Below are 20,253 nucleotides of genomic sequence, written 5' to 3'. Positions count from 1 at the left end.
CATAGTGTACAGTATTTATTTTTACTAAAATAAAAGCATATTTGCCACAGACTGTGAAAAATATGGATTAGCTAGGAAAAAATTCAACTCAATTTCTACAGGTACAGTACTTGTTAATGACAAAGGCAAGCCTCTGTAAATAGTTCCTTTAGACACGATGTTTTCCACTTAAGAGGCTTGCATGTAGCCGAAGTTAACTGGTGACAAACAAAGTGAAATGCTTGCTGTCCTAAATTTCAAACTAACACGACAGGAAAGTGCCTCAGCAACATGCTGAAGGCCACGTTTGATGAATCTGTTTACTTAAATCACTATCATCACATAGCAGCCATCATCATCATTTTCTCCTTGTACAATAGAGCACTAATACAGTCTAATTAGAGGCTCTCTAAACAGAGCAAATCATTAACATTCAAGAAATGCCACAGAGCTCATTGTTGTTACAGGCGTGACAATTTCAGCTATGGATCTTAACTGATAATTGGAAAAGGATAGGAGGATACACACAGAGGGTGTGCCGCTGCAACTATATACTGAATTCAAGTGGTGAGTCGCAGCTCCCTGAGGGTGACAGTGTCATGTGTTTGTACCGTCTTTGAGTCATCTTGCATGTACATTAATTGTCCTTAGAGTGTTTTTTGATCTTCATCTGCTGGATGTCTTTTATGAGAACACAAAAGAGTCATGCTGCAGGAAAATTAAAGCAGCCATCAAGGCTTTTCTGTCTTGGTCGTTTTTGTGTTCTGCACTAATGTGAAGAAAGTCTATTCAAAAACAACTAGTGGAGCATGTGATTCATACACCATACCTTGTTGCTGAGGTTACTCATAAAATTAGAATGAACTTGATTTAATAATAATAATAATAATAATAATAATGGATTAGATTTATATAGCGCTTTTCAAGGCACTCAAAGCGCTTTACAATGAATCCATTATTCATTCACTCACACATTCTCACTCTGGTGGTGGTAAACTACATCTGTAGCCACAGCTGCCCTGGGGCAGACTGACGGAAGCGTGGCTGCCAGGCCGCACCTACGGCCCCTCCGACATCCACCACCAACATTCATACACCAGTGTGAGTAGCTGCACTGTAGGCAAGGTGGGTAAAGTGTCTTCCCCAAGGACACAACAGCACATGACTAGGACAGAGCAGGAATCGAACCGCCAACCCTTCGATCATGTGACGACCCGCTCTACCACCTGAGCCACAGCCGCCCCGATTTGTCCGTGCCTTAAACAAGATCAACGGAGGGCACAGATCTAGGATGTGCACATCAGCTAGCAAAGTTTCACAACCATTAGAAAATAATTGGTTGTGAAAGCAGTCAGACAGTGCAGTACTCCACCAAGGCTGCTCAGTCGTTGTATGATTTCTGACAGATAAGTCCCAATAAGTCTGCATCAATGGATTTGTAGTAGGATCACAATCATGTGATCATCAGCAGGCAGCTGACACAGTGTTCACTTGTTGTCATAGTAACAGTGATGCTATGCCGCTATCTTGCAATGATACAGAAATCTTAAACAAATCCGTGGATCCAGACATTAAGTCACCTGACTGCCAAAATCTAATGAGGTGGTCCTTGTGCCATTTCTGACCTTCCCTGAAATTTTCATCCAGATCCATGAGTCCATTTTTGAGTAGACAAACAGACTAACGGACGGACAAATGTATACCGATCATCACATAACTCTGCCGCGTTCCTTGGCGGACTAATTAACTTTGACCTTATTATTACCAACATACATGTATATACTAAGCAAAATATGAACATAATGATTATTGTCAACTTTTACCACTTAAATGTGGTCACACTATTTTATGGGTGCCAAACACTCCCCAACAACAAATGTGGCTCTGGACACTTAGACCTTAAATTACATGTTTTCATTCAAAATAATTTCAACATTCTATTATATTCTATTCTATTACAAAATTCAAATATTTTCAATGTAAAGAACAAAGCCGCTGCTTTGTGATGGTCCTGCCCCTGGAGGGGCTAGCCTAGGACACAAAGAGCTGGTCACTTCTCCGAAACCCCTTTGGCCTGTCCATATAAATCTGCAAGGCACGAACTGGACACAACATGTGCAGCCCCAAGTCTTCTCACTCAGTTATTGTAGTCCATGCAACTCAGACAGGGGTGTGACCAAACAAGAGACGCAACTTTGACATAATTATCTTAACCAATAGTTGGTTACATTAACAATCTATAATCGAATAATCTACACTGTTATCCAGGAAGTCACTGGCAAACATTTTATATTGTCTCCTTCATTTTCTTTGCTAAATCAGACACTGGGCAATCTTTTTGCTGATGTTATTTCTTGCTAAAAAATGTATATCATTGTGGTGGTCTGCTCCTCAAGTCCCAACAGTTGATACGTGGTTATTACAGATTTCAACTTTCCTCCCTCTGGAAAAACTGATTTATGATCTGAATCATAAATCTAAAGACTTCTGGAGAGTCTGGCAACCGTTGCAAACTTTCCTACAAAAGCTTTAACTTTGCCTTTGTTGAGCATTAACTACTAACTACTCCTCTTTAATTCTTTCCTCTTAAGGGGTAATGTATATTTGTTTTTGGAACTTTGTCAGACAGATAGACGATAGGTGTTTTTTTATGTCTATATAATTACTATGTGCTGCAGCGCTTGGTGTTAATGCTGTGTTTTTACACCACACCGTGGTTCGTTGCGATTGCAAACATGGAACAGCCTGTAATATGAGCGACAATCTTTTTGGGTTGACACAGTATGAAACACAGCAAAGGAGCTGCAGTAAGAGGTACTACTAATCTAAAACAAATTGTCTGACATACATATCCCTCATCTGCCTTACTGCTTTACTGACTGATATATTTTTTTTACATAACGATATATGTAATTGCTGTTGATAATTGATGTTTGTTAAAATATCAACAGCAATTAGCAATTAAGTGTTAACACTTAAAATCAGTGTCTCCATGGGCTGTTTTCTGTGAGCAGTGTCTCATGAGTGGAGTTCCTAATGAATGGCTCTCATTTCACAATTTTATTGAGTGAAGCCACACTATGATTAATATTCAAATAATTGCATCTCTGTCAGATGTACAGTATGTGCACAATCTTCATACATGAATAGTAAAATAAACCCTGAATGGCTGGCACACATATAGTCGGTGATACTATATGTCTGTGAAAACTTTGTGGATTTTTTGTCAGCGCAGACGGATGGCAGCATTAAGGTAGGACCCTATAGTTTCTGTGATAACCTACCAACTGTGATTCATCTACCAGAAGCTTACTTGAGCTTGTCAACTTTTGTTGGAGTCACAAAGGTTGGATGTTGCTGGTTTCTAATAATTACATCCATTTCCAACCATTCTGTAAAACTGTAAGTAAGACTTCTTTCTCTGAACTTAGGCCCGGGGGGTTAACTTCTAGCAAGCTGCAGAGATTGCAAACCACAGGCAGAAGTCAATGTTTTATTTTTGTTCATCCAGTTTTCCTCTTCTTCTTCTGTACACACAGACACACTGCACTTGAGTTAGCGGTTAATGCCTTCGTGTCAGGACATTCCGAATCAAAATACATAATTACATCACCAACTAATCGACAATTATGTTTGTTGGCAATAAATTTGGTCATCAATTTATGTAGACTGAGTCAAATATTCATTCACTCCCACTCAGATACTGTGGTGGAGCAACTCAGATAGGTGTGTGACCAAATATTACTTTGAAAAAAGTGAAACAAGGCATTTTAATGCCAGCTTTACTCAAATTGAAAACAAGCCTGCATGAGCTGTTTTCTGAGTTGTTTTTTCTGCGGATCATGCATTTTAAATGTCATTATTGCAGTCAATCATTGGTAATTGTACTGTCAGAGGCCAAAAACGTGACTGCAATTACTATTCAATATCTGTGCATATTCTTCACACTTAAACAGAAAAATGCATAAACCAGCCAAGTGTTTTTACTGTGCTCTGTTCTGTCAGAGCAGCCCAATTAAAATCCCGTTTACCAGTAGGGATGCTCTGATCCAACTTTTTCTCCACTGATACAAATTTTGATATCCAAACTTGATGTACTCGTTTGTTAAACATGTAATTAAATCAATGTATTCTGACCCTGGAAAGTTTCAAAACACCATCTAAACACACAGCACAAGAATTTTATAAAACAACAGTTCTAAAGTTTTAAAATGTTATTTCAGCAAATGAAAGTATCTGCATCGACATCTATACATTCACATTTTGATGCCAAAATACACATGGGGAAAATGCACCCCAAATAATTTAGAAAAACTTGCACATGCCCAGAGGTACTGAAGTGGTAATACACTGTTGGGGTTTGCTCTAATTCTCTAATAGCAAACTTTAGGCATCTGTGAGTATGGGCAGTATTCTGCAGCTGTCAAGTTGAGTGTCAAGTAAATCTTCACAAACAAGGAGCCATGTTGCAGGGAATGAAAGCGGAGATGTGGAATTGGACCTCCACACACAGAAATCACTACGGGACGCTGTATCGTACATCTAAAGGCTGTCAAGACGAAGAGGGACCAAGAAGAGAACACTTCAGAGAATATTTTTCCACTGCAGCATGGGGGCTCACGCAAGCACGGCACTGTCACAAAGAAGCATCATCTGGACCGTGTGAAACTTCTGAGGTTACCATGGCGATGTGTCCCTTTGTGTGTATGTTTTGTGTGTGTGTGTTTCTCTCTGTCTGTTACGTTACAGTACTGCCACATCATCTAGTCCCTGCATTGGCATAATTAATTCCCTGTGATTCACAGCTCCTGGTCCAGAATCGGCACATTGTGTATTCATCATGTCTTGGCTCATTAATAAAACACAAGAAAAGAATTGTGCAGGACTTATGGTGAACTACCTATTATCATATCTTCGGCTAGACAATACATATAGACCATCTAAACTGAAAGTCGGGTTAGTGTAAGTTTCTTCTGCAGCTTGATGTCAAGTAACTACTGTGAAAAAGAAAAGCAATGGATTTATTGGAAAACCCTACTCTACTCTTCTAAGGTCATCAACCTAAACCAGCACCACTTAAGGTGGAGGAACAGCAAGAACATTGCCTCTACACTTGGGTGTCTTTTCATACTGTAACAATTAATCAACTGTCATGAAATAAAGAGGACAGAGGAATTTTTGAGTAACTTTTCAAACAAGCATTATTATATGTGTGCATGTCCATTTTTATCCAATATCTGTTAGTTTTGCAAAGAGAGAGCATGCTTGTCTTTTCTGCTCTTAAACAGACTTCACTTTAAGTTCTAAGAAACTGCGAAGGACACTTTTCACTGCAACTGGCAGAAGAATCTGTAATAGTAATACTCGTTGGTTTTAGTATTAGTGACCTTTAGATTGTTTACACGCCAATTCTGATTGGACTTATTGGTCTGGGCTCATAGCAAATCGTGATTTATTGCACTACATCTGAGCAGCAAAGAAACCTAAATGTTTAAGAGTGCATTCACACTTGTAGTAAGGTTCTGTTGGTCTGGAGCAATGCAAAAATGACATAGTTTACATGTTCAAAGTGGCATTTTTAACATCGAACTAAAAGATATAGAACAAATGGCATATGGATAATGTCACGGCCTGGCTGGAAAGTTTTTGTGACGTATATTTTGCAAGGAAACTTACCAAATTTCCAAAAACACAATTAGAATACAAACCCTGTGTAAAAGCCTTTATTATGTTTTACATATACCTGATTAAAAGAGAACTTTCCAACATTTGTCATTCTGTGTTGATAGTACTGTGGGCAGGATATTGTTCGACACCGCAAAATAACTGGATAGAAACAGGCGATAGCATCAAGAACCACCACTCACGGGTCAGGTCCATAGGGTGAAGTGCTCCAGGTGTTGGTGAAATACTGCTTCCCCCAACTGGGACTGCATATCCCTGTGCAAGGGAAGCTGCCATGGCTGTCCCGACAGGAGCTAATATATCTCTGCCAGCCAGTGCATGACCGGCTAGTATGGAGCTATCAGAATTAGTGTGTGGCAATGCTCCCTGACACAGGCCTCGCGATCACTGGCCAATCAGGATTGCCGTAATGAGATAAATGCATCTGAGGCATACGCAGGGGGCATATCCCATAGTGAGATGTCAAAATGAATGCTAGGAATGAGAACCAAACTTAAGTTCCCAAAAATAAAGTATTTTCCAATTTATTCTGGTACAAGAAAAACAGAAAATGTCAGTTGTCTATAACTTACCCAGCACAAGCAGAATGTTCACTGCTGTATGCTTTTTGTAAATTAGGTTGGACATGCTAGCACTTTATCAACTTTATTCAGGGCTATATGGGAAAAAGATGGATTCTTACACAATGCTGCAGGAAATGTTTAGTTTGCCTGCACTTTTGAGAGAGCTTCCTACATATGAATTGGCTCAGGCATCATCAGCTTTGAAGACAGCCGCTCAGTGGGCCCAAACTCCCTGCTTCCTGTATATTTCAAACATGTTCTTCCAATTAAGGAGTGCATCTCAACAGCCAACCCTAACTGCTGCCACCATCCTCTTGATGCATTTTCAGTAGGACCTGGTTTCACTAACCACTGGACTGTGACACATTGCGGTGAAGAAATGGGCCGCGCTTCGGGGTTAAAATGCCATAGTAACCTCTTCTAGTGTTCGCAGAGTGATACATTAGGGATCTATTTAGAGAGAGGTGGGAGGTGGTGGGAGGGAGTGCAGTAGAGGGATAGGAGGAGAAGGATCAGTCACAAAGAGCCTCTGAGAGAAAGAAAAATTGTGATGGGATACTGTAAATAGAGTTCTATACTGTCCGGTGTGAGTAAAAGAAAATAGTTCAGGTATTGAGGTAAGGAAAAAAGGAAACGGAACTCTTTATTTTTAGCATTTCAGAGGTGAAAAGTACACAGAGGGCTGAATAATGCATCTTCACTTCCAATGCCAGCTGTCCTCACATGAACACATGCACGTATGTGCTTCAGTGTGATGGTGTTGATTGCAGGAGCTGTTTAATATGCAAGCATGTGCTGTATGCATGTGTTAACCCAAGTACAGATCACTAATATTTTCAATATATCACTGTACATCACTCACAGTGGAGTCTGAAGTGGGAACAGTGCAATACCAAGCTGTTGCTTTGCTCTCCAAACATAGGAAGAGATCATAATTTCGAAATACCAAAGTGTGCTCTGAAGCGCAACATGCATGGGGCTGCATTTAAGCGTGCGTTTAAGGTGAGAGGAGATGGACACTGTGGCCTACTTCTTTCCCCTTCACAGCTTTGATTTGAGGTCGAGGCAGGACACATCATGTTCTGTCCCAGATATACCTGACTTCTGTTAGTCCTCGCAGGTATTTAGGACAGAGCTGTATATTCAGGTTAGCAGTCAGGTGTGCATTCACATGATGCATCAGCCCAAACCCACTTTCTTAACCCCCTTCATTGTTAAACAGCTTTTTCTCCCTGGAGGTACGTCTTTTTCAACACCTGTAAGTAGCAATGTGGCTGTTTTTCATAGACCTCTGATTTGTGAAGTGAAGCAGGTTTGTTTGCATACACACTCCCCCCTGGGGTATAAGAGGCAGCTGGAAGGGAGGAGTCTCTGTCAGATTTAATAGTGTCACATTTCACTGGCCATTCAGTGTGAAACATTTTGAGAATGAGAATATGGATGTGTTCATTTCTGAGTGCTCAAGTACCCTGGAAGTAATCTGATTTCTTACACATCATGTAAATGAAAAACTTCTTAATTGGGGATAAGGGATTAAGAGAAATCTATTAAAATGGCTCAAGTTCAGCTGGAAAACCTGAATTCGAGCCATGTGTGCCCTGGGTTTCTCAGTCAGCTTTTACAAGAACGCTTGGCATGACAGACTTAAGACAGGGGAAGTATTGCTTTGTGCAGCTGGATGAAAGACAAGATTATTATGTGTAGCGGTGCATCTTACTGTCCAAAATAATTAAATCCAAAGCCCCTGGTTAAAAAAATCCAGCTGCGTGTGGGGGAGAAATCTGATTATCTACCAACTGCATGTAAACCTGGGTTTTACAGATGTAAGCACATTCTCTGGTTTCCTGCCTTATCCTGATTTCTGCCAATAACTGTGCTTCTTGTGTGCATGCAAACGTAGTGAGTGTGACAAACACTCTGGCAACACAAGCGAGCTCAAAGCGCTGCATAAAGAAATACAGAGATGATGGGCAGTGTGGAATTCTGACTTCAAAGAGGCTGGTCAAAAGGCTGGCTGTCCTGTCCTGTCCTCTGCAGTGGTTTAAAGAACAGAGTCACCTTCCTCTGACCTCATTCTCTCAGTTACATATAGCCTCACGGAAAAAAAACAGTCCAGTCCATGATGGACAGAAATACCAATGCTGTCTCCAAGAAATGTGCCTGTACAACTTCAATGCACAAGCAAATATGTTTTGAAAGAAAATGAATTATATGACGATAGAAGGTTGTTAATGTATGTGTTTCACAAATACACTAATACAGAATAGATCAGTATAGTGTTCAGCGACAGCGTGCATTGTTTGGACAACACGCATTCATTGTACATCTTACAATTCAATTGCTCTGGTTTAATACAGAAAAAAATCCACAGTGACTTGATTTGCAACGCTTTTATTTACATTTAACCAATACCACGATCTTTTCCTAATCTTGTGTTCTTGTTGGCTAAACCCAGTCTCAGACAGGGGTCTGACTGAAAACACTCGTCTATGTGTAATTTGCATGCTCAACATCCAGGCAAACCACCTATGTCAATTCTGATACAGTTCATCAGCTTGGTGCTGCATTCATTCACACCTAACCTCTGAATGTAAATCAGTGAGTGATTACACTGTCACTACAACATAACTGGGAAAGCACTTCAGTTGTACAGGATTAGAACTTCTAGGAGACGGGGTTGACTATAAATTTCATTCATAAATTGATAAGCAATTTCATCCTTACAAGTGTAGATGGCACTGTGTTGCTCCTGTGTAGTTAACAAACTGTATCTACTGTTGTGGATTTCATTAAAGAACTTACTACTGCATAACATATTCATAGAGATCAATCAGTTACTGGAATTGACCATTCAGAAACCCCATTCAACCAACAGCTATTCTCCATTCATAGCAAAGCAGCATTAACTAGGCAGGTGTGCCAATCTTTGGATTTTTAAATATGTTAAACCAGTTTGCTTCAGGCTAATAAGAAACAAATTCAATATTCAGTGAGTTTGGTGGACTGAATATTTTTTCTAACCTTAATAAAAGCAAGGGGAAAAAACAAAAAATAAAAGGAACACTGTAATGGATGAAAATGTCCGTCTCTTTTAGTTTACTTGGGTTGCATTTACCTATTGTAATGTTAAAAGTGAAGGTTGAAAAACAAGCAAATAAGCAGCCAAACAGGGTTATGTTACGATGAAATTAGACAGATTTTTCCTTGTCATACTTAGAGGACTCACTAGCTGTTCACTGCATTCAAGATTTTACTGTTTTTTTTTTTTTTTTTTAATGTCTTCTACTTTTACTCTACAACTGCCTGAGATGTTGAGCTTTAGCCTCTCTCCTATTGCTTCATTATCTATCAAGCTACAGCTGATGAAATGTGCTTGCCACAGATGTCAGTTCGGCCTGCAAAATGTCTACCTCTTCCTGAAATCGGGAGCCCATTGAATTTTGAGAGTTTAGCTTTCAACCTTTATCACTGTAAACGGCATTTGTGCCTTGAGAGAATGAAAAGCTTGACAGGCGTAGCAACAGGATCGGAGGGAGCTTACTGAGGAGTCAATAATCCCCCTGTAACTTTTTAAAGTACTTAAACAAGGAAAAGCCTACACATTTTAAAAGTTCTGTTCACACAGCCAACCACTTACACTACGATTCTTCAAAGAAAAAAAAGAGAAATTCAACACAATGCTGAGATTATCTGAAACTGCTTTTAATTGGTTTCCATGGGCAATAATGTCTAAGCTGGCTGCTAAATGAAACATTGGAGGCTAGTGTTTGTCTCACTACAGTGCAGTCAGACAGCACACATGAAGGCACACAGCACATGCACAGCCCCCTGCGTAATGAATGGGATTACAAACTACAGAGAGTTTACATCAGTCAGCCTGTCAGGCAACTTGTGTTGACTTTGTAATTTGCAATCCGGGTCTTTATCTTCTCCGATCCTCCTCATTTGCTACAAGGGTTGCCTGAGCATGGGCTCAGTGTTTCATTCAGGTTTCCCGTAGGAATTGTCTCAGCAAGCCTGGCTTCTCTTCCCGCTGTCATGAATCTAGCTCAGCAATCGAAGGTGGGAATGAAGTGAATGCAGGCTGAAAGCTGCAATATATTCCTCCACAGAAAAACTGTACAACCAGAGCTCAATACTGAACTGAACTAGCTACTGCTGCAAGGTTGCCTAGAGGTAGCAGTTCTGTTTGCTTTACAAGATGCTTCTCTTATCAATTCCAGCTTTTTAATTCCCAGTGACAAAGACGAGCATATTTATGATCACCAATAAAGCTCTGCATCCTCACTCTCTTTGTACAGGTCAAGAAAAGTCAATGCAGTGTCAAAAACAGCAGAAAGCAAAGACACAATAATCAGCAGGTGTGCGAGGAACAATACCGACACTCCTCCACCTTACAAAGCCCACTTCAAATGCACCCCCTTGTCTTAATCCTTCCTCCCTGCACAGGAACAGGCGCAGACACACGTGCCTCAACAAGCAACAGAGACCTTTCTTCCCTCTGTTGTCACCTCAGCATCAAGCTGGGCTCATCTCTTTGAAGGCTCCTTTGCTCTGGCACCGGTGCTACTACAACTGTCATCACCTGCACATCACCTGGAGCAAACAAGATTACATAAGATCTAAGAGATGGACAAAACGCACACACGGGGCTTTTATGAGATCGTACGTGGAGTGAGAGGTTTGATCCATGAAGAAAGGGCAACCAACTGGGAAAAACTAATATTCAGCCTTACAATATGAATGAGCACAGAGGGCCTTGTTCAGGGAACACATTCTGACTTGTCACAGCAGGAAAATCACAGGTGTAAATAATGAAATGCATGATGGCTGAATTCCATTTAGCTGCTGGAGTTGTTCATGCTAAGACACTGTTCACAGCTTACGGGCACATTTAAATAGAACAGAACCATTGTTCGTGTAATTAATAACACCTTTAATTTTTCTCTTATGGCTAGTCAAAATGTTTACTGTGAAAAAAGGTCGATAAGAACAGCAGGTGCAGTCAGCCACGCGTCAAAAACACTGTTACACATGACTTATAAGTGGTTTGTCATTATTACCAGGAGTCGGGCCAATTATGCAGCTGTTAAGTAAAAACATAACACCATATTTCAATATGATAACAAGAAAAGCACTCAGAGAGCGCAGTGCTCCACCAAGGCTGCTCATTCCTTGTATCATTTCCGACAAATAAGTCCGTAGCGGTCGATTTGCAGTAGGATCGCAATCATGTGATCAGCAGGCAGCTGACATAGTGTTGACTTGTAGCCATAGTTACAGTGAATGATACAGAAATCGTGGCCCCAGGCTATAACCTGCATTACTGCCAAAATCTAATCACTTGGTCCTTGTGTCATTTCTGACCTTCCTTGAAAATTTCATGTTAATCCTTTTTTGAGTAATGTTGCTAACAGACAGACAAACCAACGTCAATCGTCACATAACCCTGCCGCGTTCCTTGGCGGAGTAATTCTATTTGAATCACGTAAGAATATAATATTAATAAATGTGACATGAATTCTTTAATTTTTCTACAACTGGGCAAGTTTACAAAGAAGGAAAACACATCAACTGACAGCTTTCATCTCTTACTTTCTTATTTACCGTCCAGCGTACACATCACCTGCCTTTACTTCCTATACTGTGAATGACACTCTAAACTCTTTCAAGTCTCCGCTGTGATCAGACACAATTCACTCCAACTGCTGTCAGTGCTTACAGGGTTCGGCTTATCTGAAGTGGGTTTTTTATGAGGAACTTCTCCATAGTCAGTGTATTACTTACAACACATCACGGTTGGAATTCCATCAGTTTGAAGAAGCAGACAGGAAATTGTCATTAAAGAATCCTGGATTGGAATCGATGGGAGAATTCCGTAACACCACAGATGATGGTCGTATAAGACGCATCATAAATGTATATTCCTTTAAGATTATGTTGTATTTGGAATATTGTCACGACTTTACCTTGTCACTAGTCTAGTCTATAGTCCCCAATGCAGGGGTCATGGGTTTGAGTGTGAACCACGGCCATTTGCTGCAAGTCCTTCCCTCACTGTCCTCTACAATAAAGGTTAAAAAACGGCCAAAAAAAAATAACATTTAAAAAAAAAAAAAAAAAAACCAAAAACGGTCATTCGGGTTCCTAATAATTATTAATATCCACTAAAATGAATGATTTCATTGTGATAAATTTTTCAGTAATGTTGCCCAGCCCTAGGGAAATGTTCAAAGCATAGTACGCACTTAAACAGATATTGATTAATTTTAGGTGGACTTCTTTGTAAGTGGCTACAATTGTGCTGCTGACCTCGTCCTCAGCAGCACACTGCTAAGCTGCTCTACCAGTACTCCTGTCTGCTACTTCAAACTGACCACAGTCCACTGTAGCTAATACACACACTATAGATAAGCACCTCATACAATCCCACTTCAAAGAAACCAAACTCTCCCTATAAGCTGGCATTTTCTTTTAGTTCATACACTTGAACTAGCCCAGATTTTTAAAGATTCTCCACCTTCCCTGCCACTTACAACTCAATTTATCAAGTATGCTTTGACTGACATTTCACCTCCTTTCGGGGCTTGAGAGTCGGTTTCTTACAGCACTTTGAGAATTGAAAAGCTTTTTCAGTTTTAAGTGATACTTACTTTTCAGTACTTGCACCTAAACTGCCATTTCAACTTCTGGCAATGATTCTAGCTTAAATGCCACCTCAACTTCAACTTATAAGAACAGAAAATGTAGCCTTTTCTAGTTTATCTGATTGAGAATAAGTGTGTGACTCTGCTATGTAAACCACAAAGCAAGGCAGCCACAGAAAACAGCGCAATATACACTACCGTTCAAAAGCTTGGGGTCACTTAGAAATGTCCTTATTCTTGAAAGAAAAGCAGAAATATAGTCCAGACATTGTTAATGTGGTAAATGACTATTCTAGCTGGAAATGGCTGATCTTTAATGGAATATCTCCATAGGGGTACAGAGGAACATTTCCAGCAACCATCACTCCTGTGTTCTAATGCTACATTGTGTTAGCTAATGGTATTGAAAGGCTAATTGATGATTAGAAAACCCTTGTGCAATTATGTTAGCACATGAATAAAAGTGTCAGTTTTCATGGAAAACTTAAAATTGCCTGGGTGACCCCAAACTTCTGAAATGTAGTGTAAATCCAAATATAGGTCAGAAAATCCACAAAAAATGATTTTACAGAAATCACTGGGTGCTTCATGACATGGTTATTTTGAGTGATGACTGTTTGGTATTTTGGAAATGTACTGCTGCTGTATATTTGATCACTACGAGCAGAAAGAGAATATGTGCTTTGAATCCTACAATCTGAACAGTGGCCACGCTCTGCGATCAGGTGACACCACAATTTGACCAGGATTGTCTGCCCACATCTTGCATTACTGCTAGGGCCAATTACAGCAGACCGCCACTGTGACAAGAGGCCAGTAGCTTCAGGCAGCCATAAAGTTGAGCTGAATAAAGAGTATGAGAGAAACTGAGAGTCTGTAATAGAGATGAAAGAAAGTGAGCGCCTCAGTATTCAGCACAAGTAATCAGCCATCTCTCTCTGCATCTATCTTTATCCTCAAATAAATCTGCTTTCACTGCCTCATACATTTATCCTTGATCGAAGGAGCAGCCATGCTCACACTCACTCACACGCTCACACACACACACACACACACACACACACACACACACACACACACACACACACACACACACACACACACACACACACACACACACACACACACACACACAAAGAACAGAAGTTTATTGTCCACAGAAGTGGAAATTTGCCTTTGGCTTAACAAGTACGATCAAATGGATACAACAATATAACACCACCCTAAACAGACAACACAATTAACCAAATTTTCTGCATTCGCGATCACACATGCATTTTGAAGATATTGTAGATCCTCTGGAGCAAAAATAACAAGTCCACCAAATCTGTGCTCACACTCAATTAAAGCAAGCATTTGTGAGTTCTTCACTCTCTCCACAGTACTCTAGCAGATTCACAACAAGTGCTCTCTTTCAAAAGCAACTAGCGACTACTGTTCCTAGTTCAGTTGAGGACTTGGACAGAGAGAAGTGCTCCTTTGTCTGGAGTCTGGCTGATAGTCATACACAGCAGTCTATACACAGTCTGTCAGCTCCTGTTGTGTCAATAGAAATTATTTTCACTATTGGTTAATTCATTTAATAATTTTATGAAGTCCAAAGTGTCCTTTTGTGCTCACTGACTCTAAATGACAATTGAAAATCCATAATTCTGAAAAAAGCAAGTTATTTCTTCATTTTAGATGCTGGTACAACTGCTTGATTTTTCTGCTTAGTGACAAAACACAGTTGTATTCTGACTAATTAACACATTAGATTTTTTTGTTTTATCCAGATAGTGTAAAAATCACCAAGGGGGTTATGTGTCAGACTTTTTCTTGGCTCCTATTAAAACCACAAGTTATTGTTATTTTATGCTTCCATTTTTAAGAGTTTTAGAGGTGCTGTTGGAATGATTTTAAAGCCTCTGGTCAGAGCCAGGCTAGCTGGTCTCCTGTTTCCAGTCAGTGCTAAACTAAGATAACTGACAGAGAGTGGAATAAATCTTACAAACTCTTGCAATTCTTAGAAAAAAGCAAATACCTACCGTTATCCAAAAAATCAAACTTTAAATTTGCAAATTCATAAGTAGAGCTGTACCATATATTGTGTCTGCATCAATACTGCAATATGGGCATAGACAACAGTCACATCAAAGGAAGAGCCATGTGTAGTACGGCAATGTAAATCAAACACATGCTATGACTTTCTGGGCTGTTTTATACAAATAGAAAACTTCCACATCTTCCATGACTAATCTACAAGAAACATCTGTGTGATAGCATACCATTAACTGTAATTTATGGGTTCTTGTACACACTGAGTTTCTATATTTTTTAATCATTTAAAAGACATAGGGTTTGCTGACATGGAGGTTCTACATCAGCACAGCAAAATGAAAGTGAAAAACAAAAGGAATATTCGAGTGCAAAAAAAAGATGCAGCAGCAGTAGACCGATACAATGAATCAAATATTGATCATGATGACATTTTTACCACAATTAAATAAATATTATCAACTGTGATACTGATTTATATGCACAGCACTGTCAGCTCTGGAGAATTTGTTGCAATAACTGAATGGAGACTAGAAGCTTCTCTGTGCACAGACACCTCACTTCTACTGTAGCCTGCAAGTGAGACGCTTTGGAAAAATCGGTAAATTGTAGTGACTCTCAGTAGGCAGGTATTTAGCAAGTTAGGCTTTTTGTATATTTACTATTTATTTTTTTGCTTCTAGGAGATGCTCTAAATTGAGGTGAAGAAAAACATTACTTTGAGTACTATTTAGATGCAAAGATTTCTGGGTCATTCCAGAATTAGAGGACATTTGGGCTTCAAAATGTTTGAAAAATAAACCTCATTTTTTACAATTTTCTGCTACATATTCATCAAAAATAGGTAATAAACTATCAAAGGCCTGATTGGCTCAGTTTACACATCAATGGTACCATTTTTATTTCATGTTTTATTTGTTGCTTGCTAACCCTACTCTAATCTAACAGGGTTGCTAATCCATGCTAATGTTAGCTTTTTCTCAGGAGTGGAAACTAGATATTTAGGTAGCTGTTGCTGCTGACCAAGAGGACAAACTTCCTGATGGGAAAAAAAAAATCAAGAAATAGTAAAAAAGAATTTGTTTTTTCCTCATAATATGCAGAACAGGATTTCATGAGGTAGAGTGAGATGTTCAATCAAGGCTGACAATGAGATGTTTGATGATGTTAATTCCAGCGTATCATGTGATTCACTGTTTTCTTCTTCTTCTACCTGCTAAAAAGGTTATGCGAGCAGGGTTGGGTGCATGTTGTGAGACACGCATTCCATGCATAATAGTTATTATTTAAAATATTATGTTGATTAAAAAAATTTTCCCACAATTACAAGAGACATCAATGAAAAAAGAATATATAGAAAAGGAGATTTAAATTTCATTTTAACAGTTTTATTTGTGATTCAATTTGGTCATCAGGGGGGTGGGACAAGCGAAAAATGGCATTTTAGGGGGAACTCCAGATTTATTTGGTATTTTTAAAAAATATTTTCAAACAGCCTTTTCTCCGAGTTTTTTCAGATTTGGTCTACATTGCATATTTTCATATTTTGTACTTGGATTATTTGAAATGTGGTGGGTGGGACATAAAATGTCCTCCAATTCTGGAATGACCCTTTGACATTAGCAGGAATGTAGCTCAGCATGGAAGTGAAAGCAGGGCTAAGCCAGATAAATGCCATTCCTAGCAAAAAGCTATTTGGAATGCCTTTAGCAGTGTTACATCATATGAGAAAGGTTCGAAATGGTTCACACTAAAAAAAAATAAATAAAAATTCACAATAAAAAGTCAGTTTTTATCTTTTTTAATTTTCTATGCAGATGTAGTCTCCTACAAAATCACCCCAGTTATTCTTGAATGATTCATTCTTTCCAAACTGCCTCATTCAAGTCATGTAGAGGATAATCTGTATTTTTTCGTACCACAGTGCATATCCAGAAAAACTAAATATCACACAGCCAGTTTTTTCCAATATGGTGTAGCCCTACTCAGAAGCTAAGAAGGTTTGGACATCCTGTACAGAATATGGCAGCTTCTGTAATTTAACAAGATATGTTTACTTGTGTAGCTGCAAAGGAGAAAATCTTATCTCAAATGATGACAAAACACATGATTAAGCATCCGATGGACCAGACCTGCCTATTCCCTGTTTATCCAACCACTGACTTCTCCCACCCTGGATGCTGTTGTCAAAGAGTTTCAGTGTAAAAAGCAACACACAAACAAGCAGGATGTGCACCTCAATCAATTCCACAGCTTTCCTTTGCTAATCAAACTATCTGCCAAAAAAAGCCCTTTTGGCAGCTACGCTTGGACATCAACCTGACCACTTGATTATGTTTGCAGCCTTTTGAGCCAAACACTGCTCTAATATTACTGCCTAATGTAGGCCATATGCTGTTTTCCAAGAAGCCAGGGGATACTGTTTCTAAGAGACCTGACAGGCAGCAAGAGACATCTAGAGTCGAAGTCGGCATCCACAACGCAGTGCACCACGATTTGCTCAGACTGTTATCAGCGTGCGGCAGCTCTTTGAAAGATATACACGAGGTAAAAAAGAGAGGCGGCTGCTTTACAAAGGCAGTAAACTGTGCACAATCAGCGCTTCTGTACTGTTCAAGGTGATCAGCCTGACATTAACAGTTGTCTCTTTATAATGCATATGCCCTCTACCCACATTCGTCCACCGTGCCTACTGTTCAGTGTGTGTTCAGCAGAGCAGAGGAGTATTTTCACTGCTGCATAAAAGGGACTCGCTGTAGAGTACATTCCTGCAATAATATTGTATTACTACACCAAACGCACCTTTGCACCAAAGAACAGATCCAACCTCAATCTATGCTTCTGTGGATAATGATAGTGGGGGTACGACAAAGGCAGTGATTAACAAAATGATGATGCTGATGATGCAACCGCACTGACTCCGGGCACAAATTGAAATTAAAGCCGAGCTCAGTACTTATTGCTGTTTTGCAGGTCATACATAAGTGGGACCTGCCTCATACTGATCATAGGAGGATATAAAAACTGTAGGGTCTCTGTCTGACTTTCTCTTCACATTCAGCACAGACAAACCGGGCAAACACACCACCTCAGCCTTGAGGGTTCAGCACTCATGGTCAAGGTATTTCTTTTAATCGCAGAGAGCGGCTAAAGAGGCAGGAATGTGCTCAGCCTGGCCAAGAACATCTCTCTGGACCTCAGTGCATACATGTGAGGCTAGGCTTTGATTAGAGCTGTAGGGCTACTCCTATTATTCTCAATAACCACTCCCCTTTATAGTAATCTCAACTAGGGCTGGGAACTTTTCTGGAAGGCTACTCTCCAAAAGCTGTACACTTAATTGGGTTACCCTTGTATGCAGGGATGTGTACTAAAAACAAATCCACATCCACAGACCATATGACCACGTCCCCGCAGTGAGATGACCTCATTTACTCAAGTTTTTGGCTGGCCGGCAAGTGTTCACAAATGCTCTTCTGCAGCAACACTGGGTTTTAGTAGAGATTCAGTGATTCAGTGCTTGAGCTCACTGGGTGCACTTCCAAGAGGCTTATTTCCCATACGCTGACAAGATATCGTGAATTAACATTACTTCCATGCATGACACTAATCTTGTCTCTAATTATGCAATTAACTCTCTGTCTTCAAACAGTGCACATTTCAAAAGAGTTCATTGAGGCATTAAAAGCATTTTCTCGCAGCGTGAGCAAAGAGATATTTTTACTGCGCTTGAGTGGCAATGCTACACTTTGTGATCCTGTGAGGAAGATTTCATTTTATCTGAGGCTTCCTATGCACATGAGGTGCACTGGATGTGATGGAAACACCAATTTAAGATCACTTTTCTGCTTTTAGTGTCTCCTCTGGGTGATAAAAGTGACAGATGGTAAAGCTGGCTGATAGAAGGAAGCCTCCAACATGAGCAAAACACAAAAGCAACTCCTGTCAATTTGTATTGATTTATTTTAATGAACAGCAGAAGCTCCTTTCAGTGTTGTAATTTCTAATAGAAACTTAGCTTTGGTGCTGCATGCTAGTCTAGTGCTACCTTGAAATATCTGAAAGGAGCCAATTTTTAAATTAAATAGTCACAAGAATAACTGGTAGAACTTCTGGAGTGGTTCGTTTATCTAGAGGAAGCATAACTTTACTTTTCCATCACTTACCATCCTCCTTTTCGTCGAAAACTGGCCTCTTTGAAGAACTATTGGCTCCCATCCTCTTCTTCCACTTGCCCCAGTGAAACATTGATGCTCAGATTGCATTCCTCGCCTCTTGAAGAGAAACTACAGCTCTGTGTTGAACACCCTCCTCCTCAAAACACACACAAACAACATCCATACATGTCACCCGAACCGTGTCCGTTATCTCGCTTTATATGTTCTCTCCGTTATTTGTTCTGCCGACAATTTGAGCAGCGCGAGTTAAAGTGTGTAGAAAGCAGCTGGGTAAGAGAGCAGACACGAAGCGACGGACCGGGAAATGTTTCAAACACACACTGTTGGCTAAGTTTGCAGCTGTGGGCTGAAATAATCACTCGGTGCTGGTTGTGCTCAGTTGTCTTCCGCAGCCACACCGACAGACTTGTGTTTGTCGGGGCTGGTAGTAAAAAGCTGCGTCAAGGTGGACGCAGTTAGACACTGCGTGACCGGAAGTAGAGCAGTTCTGTCTTAAGAATAAAAGCCTACAAATATAATCATGACCCTTATAATCGCTGGTGGAGGCATATAGAAAGATTGGAGATGTTAAAATGCAGTCAGATGCAGTACAGAAAGTCAGATTGATAGCCTCAACTAAGGTGATTCCCTCCCCCAACTACTAAATATAATAAATTTAGATTATTGATTTTTCCTTGTATGTTCTGGATTTTTTCAATAGCACTAATTTCATTTGACAGGTCTGAGGAAATCTAAAGAAACATTGCACAAGTACATCAATATAATATTTTGACAGTTCAATATACGCAACTGCGTGTTTTTAATAAGGACATCCATATAGAAATTGTTTTTTAATTGTTAATATGAAACTCAAAAAGAAGATTAACCACTATTTTGAACAAAAACAACCCAATTTTTTTGTAATATGTCAAAATGTAAGACAGCTTTGAAGGTAAAGTGCTGCCCATGATGTGAGTTAAGATTCCTAATAAATAAGCTTTGCCTAGATATCTAATGTGTGTGTGTGTGTGTGTGTGTGTGTGTGTGTGTGTGTGTGTGTGTGTGTGTGTGTGTGTGTGTGTGTGTGTGTGTGTGTGTGTAGTCTAAATTTTAATATAGAAATGAAAACTATGTCCATGGTATGTACCCTATACAGCACGCAAGTTGAAATATATTTCCAAATTC

General features: G+C 39.7%; 1 protein-coding gene across 1 annotated transcript in view; it reads right to left on the bottom strand.

Annotated features, from left to right (window-relative positions):
- Positions 1–19,498, bottom strand: part of LOC111574000 (serine/threonine-protein kinase 32C) — an 83,048-nt gene extending 63,550 nt beyond the window's left edge. Inside the window, exon 1 of the mRNA XM_055018783.1 lies at positions 19,078–19,498. Within this exon, the coding sequence (XP_054874758.1) occupies positions 19,078–19,159 (82 nt within the window). The 5' untranslated portion in view covers positions 19,160–19,498. The remainder of the gene's footprint in view (positions 1–19,077) is intronic.
- Between the last annotated feature and the right edge of the window lie 755 nt (positions 19,499–20,253).

Source organism: Amphiprion ocellaris, chromosome 16 (genome assembly GCF_022539595.1).
Source record: "Amphiprion ocellaris isolate individual 3 ecotype Okinawa chromosome 16, ASM2253959v1, whole genome shotgun sequence".
Taxonomy (NCBI): domain Eukaryota; kingdom Metazoa; phylum Chordata; class Actinopteri; family Pomacentridae; genus Amphiprion; species Amphiprion ocellaris.
This window is presented reverse-complemented; position numbering and strand designations above follow the sequence as displayed.